This window comes from Elaeis guineensis, chromosome 10, assembly GCF_000442705.2.
Source record: "Elaeis guineensis isolate ETL-2024a chromosome 10, EG11, whole genome shotgun sequence".
NCBI lineage: Eukaryota > Viridiplantae > Streptophyta > Magnoliopsida > Arecales > Arecaceae > Elaeis > Elaeis guineensis.
The window spans coordinates 65,543,548-65,567,029 of record NC_026002.2 but is presented as its reverse complement, the minus strand read 5'-3'; the positions used below and the strand labels follow the sequence as shown (position 1 = coordinate 65,567,029).

The 23,482-nt window shown below is 35.7% G+C and overlaps 1 protein-coding gene across 3 annotated transcripts; it reads right to left on the bottom strand.

The window, feature by feature from the left end:
- Positions 1-6,730: 6,730 nt before the first annotated feature.
- On the bottom strand, positions 6,731-22,186 carry LOC105035117 (uncharacterized). 3 transcript variants are annotated; one of them, XR_012134885.1, is made up of 10 exons: positions 21,586-22,186; positions 20,500-20,567; positions 17,757-17,834; positions 15,286-15,350; positions 10,961-11,027; positions 10,642-10,824; positions 9,204-9,260; positions 8,980-9,075; positions 6,981-7,137; positions 6,731-6,895 (listed from the first exon to the last, which is right to left on the bottom strand). XR_012134885.1 is itself a non-coding variant. In XM_029261840.2 (9 exons), exons 1-9 carry the CDS (start codon positions 22,166-22,168, stop codon positions 7,042-7,044), a joined length of 1,293 nt encoding a protein of 430 aa, XP_029117673.2. In that variant the 5' UTR covers positions 22,169-22,186; the 3' UTR covers positions 6,731-7,041. The 3 variants fall into 3 exon arrangements, 1 of the variants encoding a protein (XP_029117673.2); XR_012134884.1 differs by having other exon boundaries at positions 6,977-7,137; positions 21,586-22,185; XM_029261840.2 differs by having other exon boundaries at positions 6,731-7,137.
- Positions 22,187-23,482: the final 1,296 nt, after the last annotated feature.

The window sequence follows — 23,482 nt, the reverse complement described above, 5'->3', positions numbered from 1 at the left end:
ACTATCAAATTTTTTGATTGGTTTGAAAAATATGATTTAGGGATAAAATTTAAGACTAGTATTGAATCAAATAGGCCTAATTTAGGGTATAAACATAGTTCTAAAGTTGTAAAAAAGGGTAAAGATTGTAGTTGTTTAACTAAGAAAATATCAATCTATTGGGAGAAAGACAAAAGAATTATTGAATATTCTTATCCAAGTCTTCAAAATAACAAAAATGAACAACCTCAACCTAAGAAAATAGAGTCATCCGAAACCACAACTTATTCTAAAATCCTAAAAGTACCTCAGATCCAACAATACTTAAATAAGAATAAAAAAAGAGGAACACCTGAAGAAAAAACTATATCTGAACAAATAAAAATATTTGAAGATACTAAAACTTTTAAGTCTAAAGATAAAGCCTATTCAGAAGAAATAATAAATCAATCTGAGTTTAAAAATAAAGAAAATCAATCCAAGATAGATAATATAACTCACCTAGACAATAAGAAAACAGGATCATCTGAAATATCTGAAACATTAATTCCTTCAAAAAATACAGAAAATGAAATTCATCCTAAATTCTTAAAATCTAAAAGAAGAAGGAAAAGATTATCTAGGAAGAAGGTCCTAGACTTGGCCCCAAAAAATAAATTAGACCCAATCAAAATCTATAATAAAAATCTATAAAAATTCTGGCCTTACTATGGAAAATATCAAGAAACTTAGGAATCCTAATAAGGTTATCTTTAAACTTTAAAATCTCTCAATCAGAAAAATTGGTCATATATCAAAATCTAATCATCTTTGAAACACCTCCTATTCTAGATCAACCAAGAGAACTTAATAGGACTTTAAAATTTCTAGAAAATAATAAGGAAACTCTTGAATCCTATCTCAATCATGAAATCATACTAAAGAAAGAAAAGCTTAGTACTAGGATTCAAGCCTTAAATAAGTTTCTATGGAAACCTAATTCAATACTTAAATCCTTGAAAAAATCCAAAAGAAAACTTAAAATTAAAAAATAAGAGCCTTTGGCCCATAAAAATCTTTAGGCCATAAGACCTTGAAGTCCAGAAAGAATTCCTTTCCATTTAGCATCTCTAAATCACTAAGTCAAAACCAAAATATGAACAAAAGAAAAGAAACTATTCAAGAAACTTCAAAAGAAGATACTCAGCATAAAAATAAACTTCAACCCCCAGCTCTATCCAACTCTGAACTAGACCTTATGGGGGATAGTAGTCCAAATTCTAAATAGATGATTTGTCAACAAAGGTTAAGAATTTGGAATAAGACCCAAAAAATATTACCCTCTGAACTTTAAAATATTCTTCAACCAAAAAAAATTAAAAAATTACTTGAAAATCTTAAAAAAATATATTATAATAGATTGGTGTTGGCCAAAGCTGAGCATCCCAAATATAAATGTAAACCCTTCTGATCTTATAATTAGATCTTTAAATAAAGGATTAATTAGAATAGCCTCTATAGATTACAATTATCCTTTAGATATGTTTCCAAAATTAGTCTCTACAATTTTAAGAAAACTCAAAGATGATAGAAACAAAATAGACATGATAATTTACAGTGGAATCGAAGAAAGAAATTTAACAGAAGTTGTTTATCCCTTTCAAATTTATTACACATACCCAATTTCTTGATGGAATCTTAAAAACCCAAAACATAAAAAATTTTGATATAGAAGATTATGTTTTAGTTAATTATACTGATGTTTACTAAGAAGCTTGTAAATCTCAGTATTATAGATGTTGATCAGATGGTAGAATATGGGTCACAACAGACCTGATAAATCAATCTAATTTTCTGTCAGAAAGAGAAGAAAATTAGAATATTATTTTAAATCCAAAAAATTATCCTGATAAGATTCAAAGTAAAGTACAAAATATCTTTGAGATAAGTATACCCTATTTAAATTCATTACATAAATGATAAAATATATTTCAAATCATCTGCATTAAATTCACATGAAGTGTTCATTCATCTATCCCACTTTGCCATTTCATAAAGTATTCATCTGTTTGGGAGAATCAAAAAAGATTCCATACGAGAGTTTTTCCAAACCTAACCACAAATATTACCATCCAAAAGTAAGGAATCTAAAGAAACAAAAGCAGCAGAGATAAGACTACCCATCAGTCAATCCATTCAAACAGCTATTATTAAGAGGTAGTGATTTGATTTTTCGTTAATCATTTGAAAAAATTTAGAACATTGAATCATTCAAAACAGATGAAGCATCCAAAGAGAATCCAAAGACAGCCAATTCAAATACTAAATCGGCCTATAAATATAGTTATGAATCTCTCATTCTTCATCCCCTCTCATCTCTCATTCCTCAACCTTTGCCAGACCAATTCTTTCCAATGCCATCCCGAAGAAATTGTCATAGATATTCCCATAGGCATCATCCTCGAAGACATCTTCATCACCACCATTCTCCAAACCAAAGAAGATCCTATTCCTCAACTACTATTCAAGTCTTCACGACTAATCTACACCAATTCCTCATCATTTATATAACCCAAGTGAAGGACGCACTCCTCCACCTGCCCAAACTCCACCTCTAGTCCATCAACCAAATTTTTTCAGGAGACAGGCATTCAGCCACCAATACTCCTATTCATTAACTACGACAGCAGCAGCCTTCACCAGATAGCCAATATGCAGTAGTCCACTAACAAAATCCAGCACTTACCATTCCCTTGATCTCCTCTGGATTTGAAAACGTGTATAGAGGAAGACTAGGATGTAGGAGAAGCATGCCATCACAACCAAGGCAAGTAAACATTCCAGCATCTAGTGCCAGTTCATCATCCAGTCCAGAAACTCCAATACCAAAAAGACAGCACATCTGGACAGACACAACTTACTCACCAGCATCAAACGATGTTCGTAGGCAGATTCTCAAGAATGAAGAAGAAGCAGACAAATATGAAGACAAGCTCAGTTATTTCTCATAAAGAACCACCTCAGTATTTCAACAGCACCTATCACTTTACTACTCTACTACTTCACCAACAAGTTTATAGTAGGAAGATGGTCCACTGACAACAAGTCACCAACAAAGTTGATTCCTCGACAAGTCACCAAGTTGCTTCACTCACAAGCAAAGATGATTACTTCAGCTCCAAGATAACTTTATTAAAGATGATTCACCACCAAGCTACTTTGATGTCAAGCTACTTGAAGTCCAAGTAAAGATGAGCCAGCCAAACTTCTATGAAAAGACCCCCAATGCTAATATTGGAGGATAAGCCCCTGGACTCCCAAGCTTCAAGAGCTATCCTAAGAGCCAGAAGGCTTCCCTGAAAAGCTTATTGAAGATCTTAAGATCCAGATAGAAGTTACAAGCCAGTGAGGGAGTGTTCCACCAATAATTTCTTTTCTTCTTTCTATCTTGTACCTTTGTGTATAAGTTCACTCTTTTTATACACACACACACACATATATATATACACATACATACACACACACACACAGATATACATACATACATACATACATACATACATACATACATACATAGATACACACACACACACACACACACACACACACACACACACACACACACACACACATATATATATATATATATATATATATATATATATATATATATATATATATATATATATATATATATATATATATATGTATGTATGTATGTATGTGTATGTATGTATCTGTGTGTATATGTATGTATGTATATATATATAGGGGGTGTATCAAGTGAGAGTGGTTTAATATCTGAAGGTGGGAACATAATAATAACCTTTGGATGTAAATCAACGATTCAGATGAGCGTTCTACGCACATAAAAAAAAGGAAGAAATTGATAAACCCTAAAAGTATTCGGATAGTTTGAATATCTGCGTTCTTATCTGAACTATTGATATTAATCCAATGATTATTATTATGTCTCACTTGATATGCTTCCTATATATATATATGTATGTATATGTGTGTGCGTGCGCATGTGTAAACCAAGAGAAACAAATAATTAGGCCACAAAATAAATACATCCAGTGAAGCATGATCACACCTCTTTCCACCCAAGTATGCAATGTGCACAAGCACAATCATGAATCTTCTCCAATTCCAACACTGCAGCAACAAAACCCCATGTTCCGTCACTTCGGATGATAACATCGACATTGGCATAGCCCACCAGACATATCAGCTTTTGTTTTTTGGTGTCGAATTTAATAATTTTGTTTATTTTTTGGTAGCCCATCCTTTTCAATCTACTCTGGCAGTTCATACAGCAACAATGTTAAATCAACTCATGAATAATGTTCCTAAGTACCCTGTAGTGTTTACATGCGAATCATACTGATAATTTAAAAGAATCACTAGCAATTCCTAAAGAAATACCCTGCCTATAGTTAGGTGCTCTAATACAGACATCAAGTCAAAATCATCTAATATTCATCTTCAAAAGAATCAATCTTAATGGGCACGAAGAATATACATGACCTATAATAAATATTGAACCAACTAGTTGGCACGGCCAAAGCCTACTTATTTTATGTTCTGTATGGCAAAAGCCAAACGACATCAGACAGCATCCGTAGTGCTTTGTGGCGTTCCAGCCAGAGCCAGGTTTCGTCTTCCACCAGCTGTCCCCAGCAGGCAACCTGACGAAGAAATTAAAACATCAAAGTATATGATAATAAATTGCTGACGTATCATCCAATGTAGCTGAGCATCCATATCTAAAATATCTAAACAATCCTAGAGACCCGACTCCGCTGCCATCTCTCAAACAGCAATCAGCCACCTGTGCACACGTATCAAGCACCTATTGACCAACAAAGTGGGCCATCAGGCCACGTCACTTGACAAGACTTGAGGGCCCACAGAATCCACCAACAGAAGCCCCCTGCATGTAGCCCTCAAGTCTAAACCTGAATTTATTATCCCTCATTAGCTTTGGCAACCCCACTCGAATTATGAAGACCTCAATTTGCTCGTGTGATCCAATGTCCTGGAATCCCGGGAAACAAACAAACAAATGCCCAACAACCGGCAACATCGCCTTCACCGACTGATAGGAGGCAATAACAAAGAAAAGAGATTAAAGCCACATGGAATATTTATGGTCATTGGACTATTGTAGCATTGGCTGTTTGGGCTTTGAGACAGACACTACACGACGCAGCATCCAGCATTAGAGTCTTAGCTGACACAGGGGCCCTGATGTCAGGATGTCGTCACGCTGGTACAAGAACAATTTGCTGAAAGAGACGACATAAAGCACGAAAGGTATGGTCTGTTCCATCCAGACTACAAGGCATTACTTCTAATTGTATTCTGCAACGTGGGTCGTACGTAGAGACTACAGAGGCTTCACAAACGCAGCCATTGGCATCTTGCCTGGAGGGAGAAATGAGTCGTCACCCAAAGGTTTCCTACGCAGGAGAGATGATGCCGCTGGCGTCGAGAAGCTACTCGGTTTCAGGCAGACAGCGGCATCATCTATCTGCGGAGGAAACCCAACTGGTGGATACGTGGACCGAATTCCGCGTTTGCTTCTACTCTCCTCGGAGCTCTTCGAGCTGTTGATGAGTAAGTTCTATTCATACGTCTTGCTTAACTTTCGTAGGGGTATTCACTGAGCCTTGTCCCAAATAGTTGCTTATCATTCGTTCTTTTAAGGATTGTGAATTGTTTTAGTAAGTGTTTGTGCATTAGATTCTGAGAAAAACTTATTTTGCTTGGATATCCAATTGCTGCCAGTGCTCAGGTTCAAGGATGGATCTTGGAGCATCTGGAAGAAATTCCATAAATTCATCTGTTTCACTGGCTGTCATGTTTAGATGTCCTCTACTCTCTGTGGTGGTGAAGCAATCCATGCAGCACGTGTTCCTTAGCTTGGATGAGATCTGACTGAGAAGGTCCATACAACCTCCATTCCTTACAGTCGTGTTCATTGCTTATGCTTTTGGAACAGAGAGAACGTATCGGTCCCAGCACCCATTCTCACATTCACCTGAAGATACCTGAATCACAAAACGGGACTGCTTGCCAAGTTTCCTCATTTTCACCCGTAACTGAACCTTTTTTCGGTAAACGCTTCCGGTAGAATCAACTATGGTTATCAATCATGGATTTTTCTTTCTTCTCCCCGTCTGTCCATAGACTAATGGTGGCCATAAATATCCTCAGCGGCATAAGACACGGGCTGGGCATACATCAAGCAATAATTCTTTTTTTTTTCCTCCAGCCACGTGTGATTCCACACAAGCTACTTGACATCATATGCGTCCACTGAGGCTCTGATGCCCATAACCTCCCGCATCAACATCAAGCAGAGATTTGAAACATCATGTGGGATCCGAAGAATTCCAGATGGCAAAGCAGAAATAATTCCAGTAGTCAAGTTGCGCCCCTTCGCATGTACCTAAAAAAGTGGCAGGCCTTCTGAATTGGACTAGGGGAACAGAAATATGGCAGACTTTCTGAATTGGACAGTAGGATATAGAAATAAAGCTCATACCTGAGATCAGCTACAAGGTTTAACAGCAAATTGCTGGTCAACGTAATCCAAAGAAAAGATCAAAAGCATTTATAAATCAATTCCCATGCCCCCACATACTGGCAAACAAGTCCGGATTCTCCCTTATCAAATGGATGTGCGACATTCCTGACAGGATGTCAGAGCACAACGAAGCTATGGTGGTAAAATTGTTTCTTTGTATTTAGCACAACGAAGCTATGGTGGTAAAATTGTTTCTTTGTATTTATATATTTAAAAAGGCAATATTGCCTTCCCCCTGAATAATTGCTTTCCAACATGATTAGTATCATATATTCTGATAATACAAGGCAAATGATCTCATGTTACTCACATGCTGAAAGAAAGAATCACATTTCAGTCGGCCTACCTGCAAAACAGCATCTTATGAATGTCTGGCAAACTTTTGCATATGCAAACTGCCAAATTCTGTGGGCTTCAGGAGACTTGCCTGCTGATTCCGATCTGACTTGCATGGTAACTGGATCACCATTATCACCCACTACTGAGTTCTATTTTTTTTTTTCTGCCTGCAGTGATCGGCACAAAGATTCAAGCTTTTCCTTCTGATTTTTTGCTTTCTCCAGCTGCTTCTTCATGTGTTCACGCTTTCATTCAAGATAGAAAAATAATTATGCTACACTATTGACTGTCAATATAGAAAAAATAAGTATGCTACACTATTGACTGTTATGGTGAAGGTAAGCTGCAAATAAGTGAATGTGCAACATAAAACCTAACCTGTTGATTGTATAAGAAATTGTTGTTCTTTGTTTCATTCATTCCAAAGTGCTACTTCTACAAGCTGTTTTTGTCCCAAAATCACAAGCAGTTGCTCATGCTCTCTTTGCAGGCTAAAAGATACTAAAGAAAATATATAGATAGCATCATCCCCTTCAAAAAGAGGGTTTCTGTGTATACTAATGGATCTAGCAAAAGAATGGTCCTCAATTTCTTTATTCCTAGGGTTGGTTGGTTGTAAGGTGAATAATGTCATTAGCTAAGCGTATGAAAATATTACTTTGATATAGCAACACATTTAAACCTAGCCTAGACACAGCAAGTAGCTAAACAAGCAGTAATAATCTCTTGCCTGTTAATCCTTATCATACTATAAGATTTGTGTTAAGGCAGAGGTATATTAAAAGGTTACGACTTACGAGTGTTTAGATTGAATGGCTATGATGAATTTATATGCTGGATTCCTTCAAATTGGAGCCTCGTTACACATAAGACAGAGATGTGGCGATGTGGCTATGTTGTATGTGTCAGTTACAGTGGTGAATATCTCAGACTACCGACAAAATTCTACCTTGTTGGTGCACCCATTTTGAAGTTCCCCTTCCCTTGATCTCAAACAACAGCTTCTTGCAGAATCCAATCCATTGTTTTCATAAGCAATTAAAACAGCCACCATATTTTCCCAAGATCAATCTTACCTCAGTTAAAAATGTATCAGGTATTGAGTTATTTCAATAGATGTGCCTGTTCCAATGCAACAGCCAATATTCAATGGAAGTAAAAGACCAAAAAGAATTACTTTATATTTCTTTGGTATCTAGTGATACACAATATGGATGCTCTCTATGTTGTCTAATATCCTTTTTGCAGCATCAGTTCTTTCTTGCAGCCAAATAAATCCCGCTTCAGCTCAGGCTCCTGAACTCTACGGACATAAGGTGTCCATTTCACAAATTAAAATGCTTGGAGGGCCCTACCTCTCCTTTTTCTCAAGTAGATAAAAGAGTAATTCTCCAAGGATAGTTTAGAAAATTCTGACCATGTATATGAGAACAAATGCAGCCTTGTACCATAAGGTCTTGATGTCTCAACATATGCTTATGATTTTTTTTTTTTCCATTTTGTCTGAAACATCATCTAGAACATCAATAGTGTCAACAAGCATATAACAGTCATTGTGCCAGAATGGTTCAAAAAACCATGAACAGGATTCTTTTGGTGGAAAACCAGTTGCCATTTTATGAAAAACAAACAGCAAATTACATGTGCCTTATAAGGAGATCAGTCACAGCACTTGGGATCGATAATATGATTATGGTATAAGGAGAGCCTTCACAAGTATGGTTATGGAAGTTCCCATTAGCATCATTCTTAAACAATGTGATTGACAACCTGCCAAGATCTCAATGTGCACCAGGAGATTTAAGACCTTTCTTTCCAGATTATCCTCAAAGATTTTTTTTCCTAAACTATATGTTATATTTAGAAGCATAATTTTGACATGATGGACTCTGAGAAAAGATATCAAAAACATTAGAAATTTCCAAATATGAAGGTCTCGTAGAGATGAAAAGAACCAATTACACATTACAAATAAAGAAAATAGGTACAGTGAATAAGTTTTTTAAAAGCTCATTGAAATATTCTCATTTAAACAATATTCCAATTTCTAGCTTCTAGCAATAGATTTTAATGAATGTTCAGCCTACCTCCTCAACAAGCTTTACAAGTGTGATATCTGATTTCTCACATCTGCTCTTTAAGAACTCATTTTCCTTCTTAAGTTCCTTTACTGAACTTGCCATCTGATCAAAATTTAAACAACAGAAAAATATGTTAACATAAACAGCTCAAATTAAAATTAATGTCCTAATACAAGGCATTGGATTAGAACTCTTATCAGCACTAAATTTGTAAATAGAAGTATACATACCTTTTCCATCTCCTGCTTAAATGAATCAAAAAGTTCATTACTTTTCAACAGTGCATCCTGAAGAAACAAAGCTTGAACTTAATATCTGCACAGGCTATTTAAAAAATGTATATATTAAAGACAAAATGAAAACAGATTATCTGCTTAGTATAGATAACAAGATGAGCTTGTAATGTATTTGCAGTTCTAAATTTATGATAAACTAGTATTACTAGGTTCAATGTCAAGTAGAGACTTGAGAGGTGGTTGCAAAAGTTGAAAGCTGGTGCAAAAGTTTCTAGAAGTCTGGCAGGACATTACTAACCTTAATCCAAGGTCATAAAACTCTACAATATCAGTATCAACACAAGTATTTACTTATGAATCTACAAGCTTGTATCTTTGTATTACCTTTCTGAATTATCATTTGAAACACTGAGTAAAATAGAAAAATACTTTTACCTAATAACTATGCTTCAGCTTCACATATAATTACTAGATGCACTATGGTATCAGATCTAAGGTCTAAAGCAAGGTCCAAATCCTGGTGTGCACTGCTCTGTCCCAGCAGTCCTGATAGTTCCTGTACCATATTTACACATGGTTTTGACCTATATTTTGTTGTCGTGGCACCAAGAGCACATTGTGTGTTGGTATCATATCAACCAGTCTATACCACACTAGCAAGGTATTAAACAAGTACTGGTATTGGTATTTTAAACATGGTCTAAAGTATCATCTACTTCAAAATTGCATAGTGTGCTAACGTCAATTGGCATGATTGCCAATCTTGGTACTTTGAGCACACAGGGTGGGGGAGTGTGCTAGTGTACATCAGGCCTAGATTTTGTAGATTGTTCTTTTCCGTGAAATATTTTAATTAATTGTCATTTTTTTTCATTCTCCAAAAAAAGTCGTCTGCTCTAAAACTATGAATATAGTTTAGCGTCCATTACCAATTATGTATAGCAGAAAAAAGCAATTCATATCTCAGAAAATTCGAAGCCTTTGATGTGTTTACAAGAAACAAACTTAAGGCAAAAAACATGACTTATCAGTTATTATAAACTATCCAAATATTGAAATTATTTTTTCCTAGAGTGACATGTGTCTATCTAGAGTATGCATATGGTAGTTGTGTACCATTCTTTGTCAATGAATGGCAATTTTCAACATGGTAAACATATCATGCAAGGATACACTGGTACAACACATCACACTTCTCAATTCATTAAATCTTCATCACATGAGTCGTCATATTCATGCCAAGTCTCAACACATAAGCATCTAAATTGCATTTGTTTCAAAAAATGCTCTAGTGCTAGCATCATGAATCAAAAATTTATGCAGATCTGTATTGCAGAAATAATATCAAAATTTTAAATAACTGACAGCGGAGTAATAATGAATTTATTCATATGATTTCAAAGTATCAGAAGCTTATAGAATTAAAAAGTACTTGGAATTGCTGAAATTTATCTCCATCATCTGCTAGCTGTAAATGCAGATTCTTCTCAGTGGCCAATATTTCTTCAATCTGTTCAACATATAACTGCATCTGGGTTTGATCCTGAGTTGACCTTTCTTGTTGTTGTTGAATGTTCAGATCAACAAGCTGAAGTTCCAGAATTTTCTGCTTCATCTACAGATTCATATTTTGGAGCAGGTGGTTAGTCAAACAATTCCAAAGGCAGTAAAATTAACCCCGAATTTAAATCTTGGAGGAAAAGTATAACAATAAAATTGGGGCAATACTAGTTTGGCATAGTGAAGGATACCTCTTGGGCAAATTGTTGTTCAGCAAGTGCATACTCGTCAGCAAGATGCTCTAACTTCTTTCTTAGCCTAATAAAAAAACTCACCTCAATTAACGTTCTAGGAGATAACCAAAAAAAGCAAACTGGAATTTACTCTTGCTTGGAGGATTGATGGAGAAACATGATAAGGATGGGCATTGAAAGAGATGGCAGATCATCTGGTTAAAAAGTTTAATAGTGTCTACCATTGTATTTTTTCAACTAATTCACATTATTAAACAAGAGAGATGGGGTGAAGCAGCCTATTTATGACCCTCTTAAAACCAAAGAATTAAATCAAGTTCGAAACCTAAAACTATTTAGATTAGTTTTAGTAACCAATCAACATGACAAAAGACAACAACCAGAATTTTTATGAAGACAGATGTATGATCTTGATAGAATTAGGGAATAATATCATTGAGTAACCGTATGTTGATGAGGAAGATTCAAACATCATACAGCCTATATTAACTTGACTGTCATCATTGAGTTGGTAAATTTGTTATGACATTGTTTTATGGTGTTTTCTTTCTCATCTCATTAAAATGCTTTTAACAAAAATTGGTTTTACAAAAATGATATGGTTTCTTAGGGCCTGATGGGTATTGCTTTTGGGTTCTGGTTTTTCAAAGGCCAAAGGAGAAATGGACTGGAGAGAACATCAGTATGATGAAACCCTTTTCTAAGGGTGCATTTGGTTAGCCATTAAAAAAATACCTTTTTTACTTTTTAATTTTTAAAAAATAAAAATCAAAAAGCAATGTTTGGTAACATCATGAAAAACAAAAAGTAAAAATCAAAATAATCAAAATAATTGCTTTATATGCAAAGCAAAAATTTTTTGCTTTTCAAAATTTGTTTTTTTGCTTTCGCACGTCTAAAATGCCAAATCAAAAAGTAAAGAGCCCAAATGCTTCTTTCTCGTCAAGCTTTTCATCTCCCCATCCCCTTCTCCCTCTCTTTCTGAACCCTTCTCCCTCGTCGAACTCTTCATCTGCCATCCCCAAATATTGTTTTTTGCTTTATAGCAACATAGTTACCAAACATATTTTTTACTTTTTTGCTTTTACTCGATAGCAAAAATCAAAAAAAATAAAAAATACTTTTTAAAAATTAAAAATTAAAAATCAAAAAGTGTAACCAAATGCACCCTAAATTATTTGTAAAACCTCTAGATATTTTGGTACCAAAGATTTATTGTTTTCAAAAAAGAATGAAAACAAAAGCAAGAAATGCCATGAGTTTTGTGCAAATACTATCTCATCAATCTGTTTGTGGTATTTCACTAATTGGTAGAGAAACAAAAACACAAAATCAACAACAATACTAAACAAGCCCTTATAAGTTTTGACTAACTCAGTACAGAGCTGCAGTTTCCGTATAGAATCACTTTATTAATCATAAAGCGATCCATTTACATTATCAGTTTAACTTAAATAACAGAAACAAGATTCGTATAAATTCACTGAGAAATTTGTAAAAGTTTTGGAATGAAAAAACCACGTTGGCATATGTTCATGACGTATTCCCATTATTGACTACTCCAGTTATACTGTCATAGTCCTTAGCACTCTAATTAGATGATGGATTTTAAGTATCATGTCTTCCATCACAACATCAGCAACATTGCTGGGCCATCCGCTCAATAGATTCCCTAATCCCTATAATGGTTAGTTTCATTAGATTGCAACTATTGATGACTGATAGTAGACGATGGAAGCAAGGAATTTATCATCTAGACCTCTTATTGAGAAAAAAAGGAACTTCTAATGAATGAAGAGTAGTTGGATAGTCATTTTTGATCATCAATATCCCTTGAAAATGTACAAGATCTTCAACACCTGCATAAACTGGAGAAGTCAGTCTAGAATCAATGGGTTTGACCAAATATGAAGTCTCAGTCAATCATTAATGCAGCACAAGAGGGGCAGAAGCAGATATGTTCAATTTATAACAAATTTGATGATACTAGCGGTCATTTTCGATTCCAATTGTCCAGGTGTCAACCTGTCATGCTGCCTAAATAATAGCATGTTATGATGAACAGCAAGGGAGAGAAAATCAAGAACCATTTCAGATCAAGGTTGGAAAACTTTGTTTAGGTTGGGCCAGTAGAAATTTGGTTTCTGCAGTTTCAAGTGTGGGCCAAATGCGCGATGAAAATATCAGGAAACATAAGTAAAAACAAGAACAAGCTGAGGACATAAACAAATATACCATCATATCAAGTATCAAACACCAAAAGATAATCTATGATGGTATGACCTATGAAGTATGAATAAAAGACTACAATTAAGTAATATCTCACGTAAATGCATATAAGGTTTAAGCTAAGTTCTAGCAAAGCAAACTTAAGCCTTGTGAATATCTACTGCACAATCTCATTTTCTCCTATTTACCTTTGAAAAACCACTTGAAGACCCAAAAATAAGTATCTTACATCATGGGAAAGCTACTGATCTTTTGAACTTCTTAGAACCAAAATCCCAGGTGCATCCAATTTTCATAACAAATGCCAAAAAATGTATAGTCCTAATAAAATACTTCAGAGGTTAGATTTATCGGTCATAATATTGCATCTCTTCTTTTAGCACAATAAAAAAAACAACCAAAGATAAAAATAATTTAGACAAAGATAGCTAAAGAAATAAAGAATTGATCACCAAATGACAATACACACCAAAATAATTAGTAAGCATAGTAAGTCGTGAATCTTGGTCAATTTCAACTAAACTACTGGAACCAGTTGATTTTAGCGACACTGATCCAAATGTTACTATAAACCACATTCCAGGTTAAAGACTAAGGAGGACCCACACAAAATGAGTCATAATAATGAATTCTTTTGAATGCAGGGAAAATTGTTTAATATTAAAATGTACATACATTAACTTTTTAAAAATTATAATCAAGAACACTCCCAAGCATGCACAGATATGCTTGGAGACTTCATATGACCAAATATTCCATCTGACCTGGTTTTAAGCTGGCTCAGTCTGCATATGCAACTTAGTCCAAGGGGGAAGATTAAACTAATTTACTAGTTACAGCTACATGTAATAGTTATTGAAATATGCATATTACCAGCAGCGTTGAGTCAGTACCCCCAGCTGACTAGGTGGAAGGGGCTGAGATCATAGTTTTACATAATGATTTCATTTGTGGGTTAGATGCTATGTGGCTAGCAGTCATGAACTTTTCTGGTTTTCACGAGGGAGGACTTGGATTGAATAGTGATGTTACCTTTTTCCACTAATGGAATATCAGTTGTTACTACAGTTTGACAGTAGATTGGTGACCCTCACCTTTGCTGCTTTTGTGACTACTACTCAATTGCATTTATGCTCTGCCAATTACAATTTACCATAACCAGAAAGATTTACTGGTTCAGATTCTAGTTTTCAATACAATTCAAATCAGCCCTTGTCTCTTCTTCTTAGATCTCAAATAAGCTTCCAAATAAAAAGAGAAAAGGAAAGAGAATAGTTCGTGATCAACCACAGATCATACCACAGGTTGCATCGTCGATCAAACAGCTGTACTTCAGCTTCATGGTCGAACCTTCTACTGGTATAACTGACTGCCAATCAGAATTCTCTTTTATCATTTGTAATAAAATCCGGCTGCTTATATCTTAGACATATATTAAGTTTTAAATTCCTAGTCAAAGACAACTTAAGGAACAAACTACTCTGTAACACATGCCCTGAATCCTTGACATTAAGGGGAAAAAAAGCAGATGGGCGATCCTAATTACTCCCAGACAATGGGCTTAATATATCCAAGTGATTGCCCACTGGCTCATCCCTTTTGGTCCACATACTACCAAGTCCTGCGTTTCAAGTTCCAGACCCATAGTTAATAAAAGTGAATCTCCAAGGTTGCCGGCTACCTTATGCCCAACAGGTGTTTTCATCATTTCCATAATTTACTAGATAACCTCAAAGAACTTGTTAACACACAAAATAATTAACTGACATTTTTAAAAGAATTGTTATTATGGTTTCTTCATCATTTCAAATGGTAATCCACGATAATAGAAGGTAGAACAAACTTACAGAATTTTATAATGAAAAATATTTGAAAGTAGAATTCATGCTTGACCGACCCACCCCCATGCCGCCCCCCCATGCCAAAAAAAAAAAAAGAAGAGAGAGAGAGAGAGAGAGAGAGAGAGAGAGAATATTCACCATGCATTCAAGCAAAGACAATCCAGTGTATAGGTCTCAATACGCAACAACATCTTTGTTAATATAGGCAGTCTAAGAAAAACAATAACTTTCAATTCCTCATTGAAATCTTACATCTCATTCTCTGTTAGTTGATAAAGACATTCATCTTTCTGCTCTTCAAGCTTACTGTTTACATCCTAGAATCACAACATTGAAAGGACCATTAATAACAAATTAGTACATAACAGAAACAGAAGCATTACACCATAAAAAGGAAAACATAGATGTACTGATATTGCCAAGAAGAAAATGATACACATGCTAGTGCGGTTACTTAGGTATTAAATTGACAAAAAAAATGATGCAACCAAGAATGATGCTGTTAGACAACCACTGAAGTTTAAGAATGCTTGTTCCTGAGTAAATCCTGATTTTGACCAGGAAAGCAAATGATAAAACTGAAAAGACAAATTTCCATATAGGTTTAGGAAAGCAGAAATTATGTAGCTTGCAAGAGTTAGTGTAATATAATGAACAGAATCTCAACAAAATTCTAATATAACTCTTTGTTAGGTGACGTTGGATCCTCCTTATCACCTTGGTACATGTACATTGGGAAGCTTTTTAGCTATATGTATTTTCTTTATCAATAATTTTGAATGAATTTCTATACAAGGTAGCAGGATTTAAAAAAAAAAAAGTAATGGAAAAAATTAAAATGGAATCATCTTGATTTGTATGGCTAAAGGGCTAGGCGTTTGGACATTCACTGAGCAAGTGATTGTTTAGGTAATCATTCCTTGCACACAAGAACAATATCAACCTGTCTGGTTGACTGGCAGTTGGCTCAATACTGTTTTTCAACAGAGTGGTTTTACCTATCAAAAAGAAGGAAGAAGAACAGAAATGGTACATAACAAGAATCCACAATAAAGCTCTTCCATACTGACCAAAATATATCTCATCCAAATTTTATTACAAGGCCACTTCTTCCTAACATCTAAAACATGGATATTAAAAATCATCTCCCTTAGAAGTAGCCTAATAATGCATCAAATAAAGATTGTTTCTGAGGATCTCTTCAAAAGATTTTCTTTTGTGATGCTCCCTCAACAAGATGCACATCATATGTTGAATCATCCTCAAAATTCAACGTTCTTCATAAAACAACTTCAGTTCTGGACCATGATATACCAAGCATTTATGATCACCCACTTAGTCCCTAGAGATCCACCAGTTCATTTTTGAATCTCAAGAGCAGGGGTTGTTGTATACAAACACCATCACATCAAATGTTGTTTAACATGTTCCCAGATACCAACATCCATTCCTTATGCTGTCTTGAACTATGAACAAATAATTAATATTCTTTCATTCCCCACTGTTTCTTGATCAAGTTCATGTTCCTAATTTCCAAGCTCCAAAATATCCATAAAGCAATTGCAGTAAAATAAGTATTAACAGATTCCTTCATCTAACTGTAAACAGTCTATTAGTTGTTCTCCATCTTCTTCAATTTACCTTCTTATAATACGTTCCAACTTTCTGTTGACAATCAGGGTTAAGCTGTCTATATTTTGGCAATCTCCAAACGTTTAGTCATAAGCCCTTCTTGCAGTTTCACTTCTAAATAACATTTTTCTAGTTCCAACAAAAATGCCGATAAAAGTTTTGGGAGCAGTACGAATATGGAAAATTCACATTTAAGCCACGATCATGTCTGCAGATAGAATAAGTTGAATGATAGAAGCATCAAAGTTGCCTTGCATTCTCCCTAAATCCCTTGCTTTCACCTAGCTGGCTTTGTTTATAAGATCCTGACTTCACATGGATCTTCTATGGATGGGCCTAGCTGCTGTCTACTGCTTGAAAAGGAGTCCAAATATACACCTTTTTGTTCAAAGAATGTACAATTCCACGATAAACTTGGACATCCTTCAGATTGGTTCCAGTTTGGGAAACTTTCCAGAAATAAGTATGGAGCAGAGATGCTTGATCTCCTCCCAACAAAGATAAATGGCCACATGCTACGGCACTGGATTCCTGAACAAGAGGAATGACCATGTCTGGAGGGGCAAGATCCACAGGACTGCTGCAGAAAATAAAATGGTGTTAAGTAGGGGAAGAAGCTGCTCTGTTTCAGAGGTCCTGGGAACATATTACAGAGAAATGAATCCATATTGTTTCTGGAAGTTAATGCATGTTTTTATCCCTCATTTTCTCCTCTCTGCTGCTTTCTTAAATATGATTTCCTCATTTCTCCTCCCCCATCTGCACTTGTGCCAATAGTTATAAAGTAGTTGTTTTATTTGATTAATACATTACTTTAATAGATGATAAGAAAAGCTGTATAGCGACATTAAAGCATAACCTAGACTACCTTTGTTGCTTTTGCTGGTATAAACTGCAACTTAATAATATCTACCTTACTTGCCTAATATTGCTACAGCAAAAAGTGTATTTGCAAGACTTGAATCGCCAGATTGTGTAAAGGTTGAATCGCTAGATTGTGTACTGCTATTTCAGACAATATAATGGAAAACTAACCATAACAAGAACAAGCATATTTTATAACCCTTTGAACTATATCTTAGTATGCATACCTTAACCGTATCCTTCAAAATCATAGACAGATCTGATCTCATATTCTGTCCCTCTGTTGATACTCTCTGGCACTCGTCCTGCAAATACACATGTTAAATATACAGCTGAACATACTCAGATTTACAATCAATAACACAACAGGGGTAAAAATAGGTTGAAATGAAACTTTAGATGTACAAAGAAAACCTGCATAATACTAGAAAAATCATATTTTGAACTTAAAACTGAATGTTAAAATGGTTTTGGTATATGGTTTTATAAGATTGCAGTGTATATGCACATATGCCGCATATTGATGCATGACACACTCATTCCATGCGAACCTATGGCCAATTATAACTGTACAATTTAAGCCATAAGACCCTCCAGGGGATTCATTGCATTCTGGCAACATTCAAATACTTATTAAGGAAACATGTTATCAAAGTTGCAAACTGTTCTTGTGGGTTGTCATGATAGTTTTCAGACTTGATTTTGTTTCCAGCATTGGATATAACCACCTCAATCCATAGCTACAGTAAAACAATAAAAGGAGCAAAGCCGAAAGAATATAAGCAAGATTTTGACAAGAGAAATCCAAAGCTTGATGTATGTTGGAGGTCGAACACTTCTTGACACCACTGATTAAACTCTCAATTAGCAGAAAAACTGTTGCTTATATTCTTGGTAAGGTAATCATTACAATGCAAGTCCAGACATAATTGTGCACTTTCACAATTCCCTTGTATGCAAAAGCTTACTCTGCTAACTCCACTTTATGCAAATTAAACATTGGTTTCTGAAATAATATGCTTTTCACCCTTTTTGCAAGAGTGGACAAAAATATATACCTTAAAAGTGAAACAATTTTAGTCACTATTTTAACTCTTACATTGTCATTTAACCACCAATAGGTTCCTCAGTTGCACAGATACACAACCTCTACTAACGAAATACTGAAACTCAACATGACTCTAACCTTTCGACAAAAGAACCAGATAGGTACTATTGTAAATGAAAACACCAACATGACATGTGCAATCAACACTTGCCTTCTTTGGCCCCACCTAACATATCGTGTGGCTCACTGGTACCTGGCTGAAGCCTTACAGAAATCTGACACAAGATATTTGCATGCCCCAAAGTAGGCATTTTCCATTTATTTGGCAGTGTTAAGATCAAGCATTCCTTTTGAAACAACTGAGTTGTATAATCAATAAAATTACAGATGAGGAATTCTTATCTTTCCAAAAAAAATAAATCAACCAATAATTAGTTAGTTAACAATCAATACAAAGTCAAATCATGCAACATTTGCCCATGTTGCAATTGATCCAAGGCTCTTTAACTAACTGGTGTTTTTGTGACAGTGGATTCCCTAAATTAGAACTGGTGTTCTCGAACCTTTGATATAAAGCCTCTTTATCAACAATATATATATAGATAAACTACAAAGTGCAATTTTATCTTTTGGTCATGAGTAAAAATTATTTTGACCACAGAAATACATTGAATTTTTCCCATATTAGCTTCAGGTATATGTCAAGAATTTATGAAACTCATGCCCCATCCCTCCACAAATCTATCACTTTGCAGGTGCAAATCCGAAGCACATCAATGACCAAAAATTATTCAGCTCCACAGCCAAAAATTTAATGTGAAGAATCAAAAGAAAAAAAGGAAAGGAAAGTAAAAGATACATGCATGCATAATGCATACATGCATCTCATTCTATAGAAGGAGTGAAACATGTGTCTCCTTATGATCTTACCCATGTTTCATGTGCACATTTGGAACACCAAGCATCCATTCCATCTTACCTACATAAAATTTATACCTTAATGCAGTTCTTAAGCCCTCTTTAGTCCTCCTTTTTTCACTAGATCTTCACAGCTATTTTCTTAGCAAATTCAAACATGTCATCCTTAGCCTTGTCAATCCAAGGCAACTTTCAAAACTGCACATCCTATGCTACTCGACAAGTAGCACCCCCAACAAAACCTTATCCTATCACTTTCACCAATCTCGTATTGCAATTTTCCAACTTACCTGACATCAGATTATAAGTGCACATAAGAACAAAAGACAATGAACAATTTGAGATGATCTCTTGAGGCTCACCTCCAAGAAATAACACTTCTCTCCAAAATACAGGCCTTGTACCAAACTTCTTCATAGATGACTCTAAGTCATGCTCCCAAAGCCCTTGAGTCCCAAACCAGTGAGAAGGCTAGGTATCTTGTAAAGGAACTGCATGCCCTAAATATCTCCCCCTCAAATATCACCTACGCATACTGATCCATCGTTTAAGTGCCAGACAATATTGGTCTGTACTAGGTGTACCATCCCGTATTGGTAGGGAACTGATATATGGCATACCTTCTATACCAAGTGTCAATACCAAAAATTGCACCATATCACCATTGTAGTAGTTGGATACTGGTACAGCAATCAAAATTGGTACATAAAACCTTCTATTAAAACATATAACTGATAGTCATTCTCATGCTGAATTATAGACCTATAATGTGTTTAATGCATCCCAACTTGAATTTCACAAGTTTACACATAATGAAAATAAGATTTAGTTGATGTTCTGACACCCATAATCAAGGGGCAAATACTTACTGCTTTATCCAAATGCAATTGAGCAGAACTTAGCTATTAATTCAGTATTTTAAAATATTTTGTCATAAACACATAACAGGAAAATAAATAAAAAAATATAATTCCAAAATATATAAGTAGATTTGAAGAGAGTACCATTAGCATTTTATTTTGAGATTGTAGCTCCCGACAAAGTGACTCAAGCCTTTCTTGGGTTACAACAGCTTTCATATTTAAGAAATTGTGCACCAAAAACAAAAAAGAAGAAGAAAAAAAATCAGATACTGATTAAGCAACAAATAGATGGAAAAAAGTAATGAACTAACAACTAAAGAAGCTCTTTCACATGACAACAAATTATAAAAATATTGAAAGATGAGTGGGAATATTGAAAGAGAGGGCCTTGGCAACACCTCAAGTCTCAAACATTAGCTGAATCAAGTGAGGGGCTTAGGGTTGTTCCGAGAGTTGGTAATTATAATAGAGAACTATTTTAATGTCTTCATATACATGAATGAATGAATTATAAAACTTATGGTGTTAATTCTCTATGTCAAGTTGCCAGTTCAACTTGGTGATTTGTCAAAAGGTTTCATCAGTTCTTGTTTCTTCTTCTGCAACCTTTTTGTCAAAGTAGTGTCACCATCAAGATCTTTACGTTAGATTTAATACATCTGTTCCAACATAAAGCCCACAACTCTGACTTTCCAGCATTAATCCACCTCTAGTCGAGACAAAGATAAATAACTTGAGACTTGAAAGCTGATTTGGTGCTTACAAAAGATTCAATCAACTACGACAAATTAGTTTCTTAACCACAGCAGTGAACAAGGTATGGGCGTGCCGTTATGAAACATTACCACTAACAAAGAAAATTAAAAGAGAAAAAAACTCATATCAGTACTTTTTGAATGGCACAGAAGCTTTCAGTCAGGTACTTTAGAAATCACAAATCTTTTACCATCTTTAATTTCTTGGAACTTGTAAGGCTAATGTACGTTCGACAGATCTTATTGATGTGCTCAATTGCTATTTCTAAGAATACCATAAGAACAGACCATTTTCCTTAGAGAGAAAACAGAAGAACAGAGCAAACATTATGTTAAACTGCTTGTTCGAGTGAAAATAAGGCTTTCTGGAGAGTTGGGCAAATTTCTTTGTATGAAAGAAGGGCAGTTACAGGGGCTCTTGACTCAAGTAGAAGAACGGTTGCGGAACTCTTAACAGGGTAAAACATCATACCCGAACCCTGATAACTCTTGTCGTCCAAATCGGGAGCAGAATTCAAGAAAGACTCATCTTTGGGCGATTGCACATTCTTTGACGCCTCCAGAGGCGCGCCGCTCGATAGGGTCGATGAAACCCTAACTTCTTGGATGTCCCTCTCCGGCAAGAAATCGAGGCAAGTTCCGGGATTCTCCCTGGCCCCCACTCCGACGCCGGCGAAGCAGGATATCTCCACGGCGAGGGGTGGCAGCGACCAGTTCCATAGCTCCTCGGGACGTTCGAGATCGATCAGCGGCACCTTGTAGTCGGCGTCGGCGGTTGTGGCGCGGGGCGCCAGCGAATCGCAGGAGCTCTCGACGAAGCCGTCGGGAAGCGCTGCCGCCTCCGGTAGTCGGTCGGCGAGGAAGCCATCCATCTCGGGATGGGGGAAAGCGGTGGTGGAGAGAGGGTTTGGGGTCCGAGCGGTGGAAGGCGAAGCCCGGGGCGAGGGCGAGAAAAGCGGCGGAGGGTCCTCACGTTCGCCTCGTTCTTGGGCTTTGGGAGGTGGGACGCAAGAGAGCGAGCCGGCCAAGAAACTGTTTATATTGGATGAACTCATACGACCGTTACGGTACGTGGGGTCCGTAGCAGCAGAATTAGAGAGATTGGGCTAATGGCTAGCCGCGCGGCTTTATAAATGATTAAATGGAACACAATGATCACAAACCTTAATCTATCCATCGGTGATCTATATGCTTGGAGACAGGCCTGTGTGCATCTTCCGCGCGATGGCAAGGATTCACCTTCCTCGCGAATCCACCATTGGATCATCAGCTGCTCTCTTTGCGATCGGTGCAGATGGATGAATGGGTTTTGGAGTGCTTTGAAACTGTGCAGTGGGTAATCCAATGGAGGTCTCACGCGAAGGAAGGAGAATCTTTCTTCTGCAAGAAGGATACAACCCGGTTCCATCTGCTTAATAATTAAAGGTTTTATATTTGATTTTTCAAAAAAAATATACCTTCAAGATTTAGATTTGCATAATTATAACGAGGATAGACCTTTGTCCCTCTTTTTAGAACAGATAGAAGAAACTGAACTAGTTTCGAAAGTGCAACGATGCAATGTGATAAAGTGTATAATCCTCTTCTTGTTTTGTTTTCAACCAGGAATTTATAACTTGGCCGTGTTATATTAAAATGTGACATAAAAATGTTGTACAACTTATTTACATGACACAAAAATATTATGATTCTCCTTTTGTTTTGCTTTTAACCAGAACTTTGTAAATTCTTTATCGGAGAAGAGATAGAAAGATGACAAATAAGATATTTAATATTTTTTATATGAGAATTTTGTATCATTAGAGGATTTTCTTGTGAAACTATTTCTAAATTTACTCCTCGATAAGTATTGATCAGTGTTTGTTAACCTACTTTATTGTTTTTTTAAAAACCAGTAAGAACCAGATTGCGAGGAAGTCTAGCTGAAATTATGATGATAATAACAAATTTATCAACTCAACAATTGACACTCCTACCACATACTATTCTTTTGTACATTCATGATGGAAAAAATGGGCACTCATACAAGGATACTAAAGATGAGTTTGAGGTCAACATTACAAACAAATTATAATCCAGAGCTCTAATTCTACAGCAATGGTAGGGGTGCTTGCTCCATTATAAGTATCAGCTTTTATGAGGGTAAGCCATATCTTCTACTATATGTAGGACGCCTATTATTTTATTTATTAATTTATCTTTATATAAGAGCAGAACAAACCACCCAGTTTATTTAAAATATAGAGAAGATGCAAAGCATAGTCTGAGGTTACACAATACAGCAAGAAGTTACAAGATACAGAGGGAGAAAAAAAAGCATAAAGAGGTGAAAATGTTAGTGCTGGCTAGTCACATATTAACAGTCTGAT

Coding starts and splice junctions, on each gene's coding strand:
- LOC105035117 (XM_029261840.2), bottom strand. CDS start 22,168: ATGAGTTCATCCAATATAAACAGTTTCTTGGCCGGCTCGCTCTCTTGC. Junction 20,568..21,585: donor CAAGAGTTATCAGGGTTCGG/GTATGATGTTTT, acceptor TAAATATGAAAG/CTGTTGTAACCCAAGAAAGG. Junction 10,825..10,960: donor AACAACAATTTGCCCAAGAG/GTATCCTTCACT, acceptor ATGAATCTGTAG/ATGAAGCAGAAAATTCTGGA.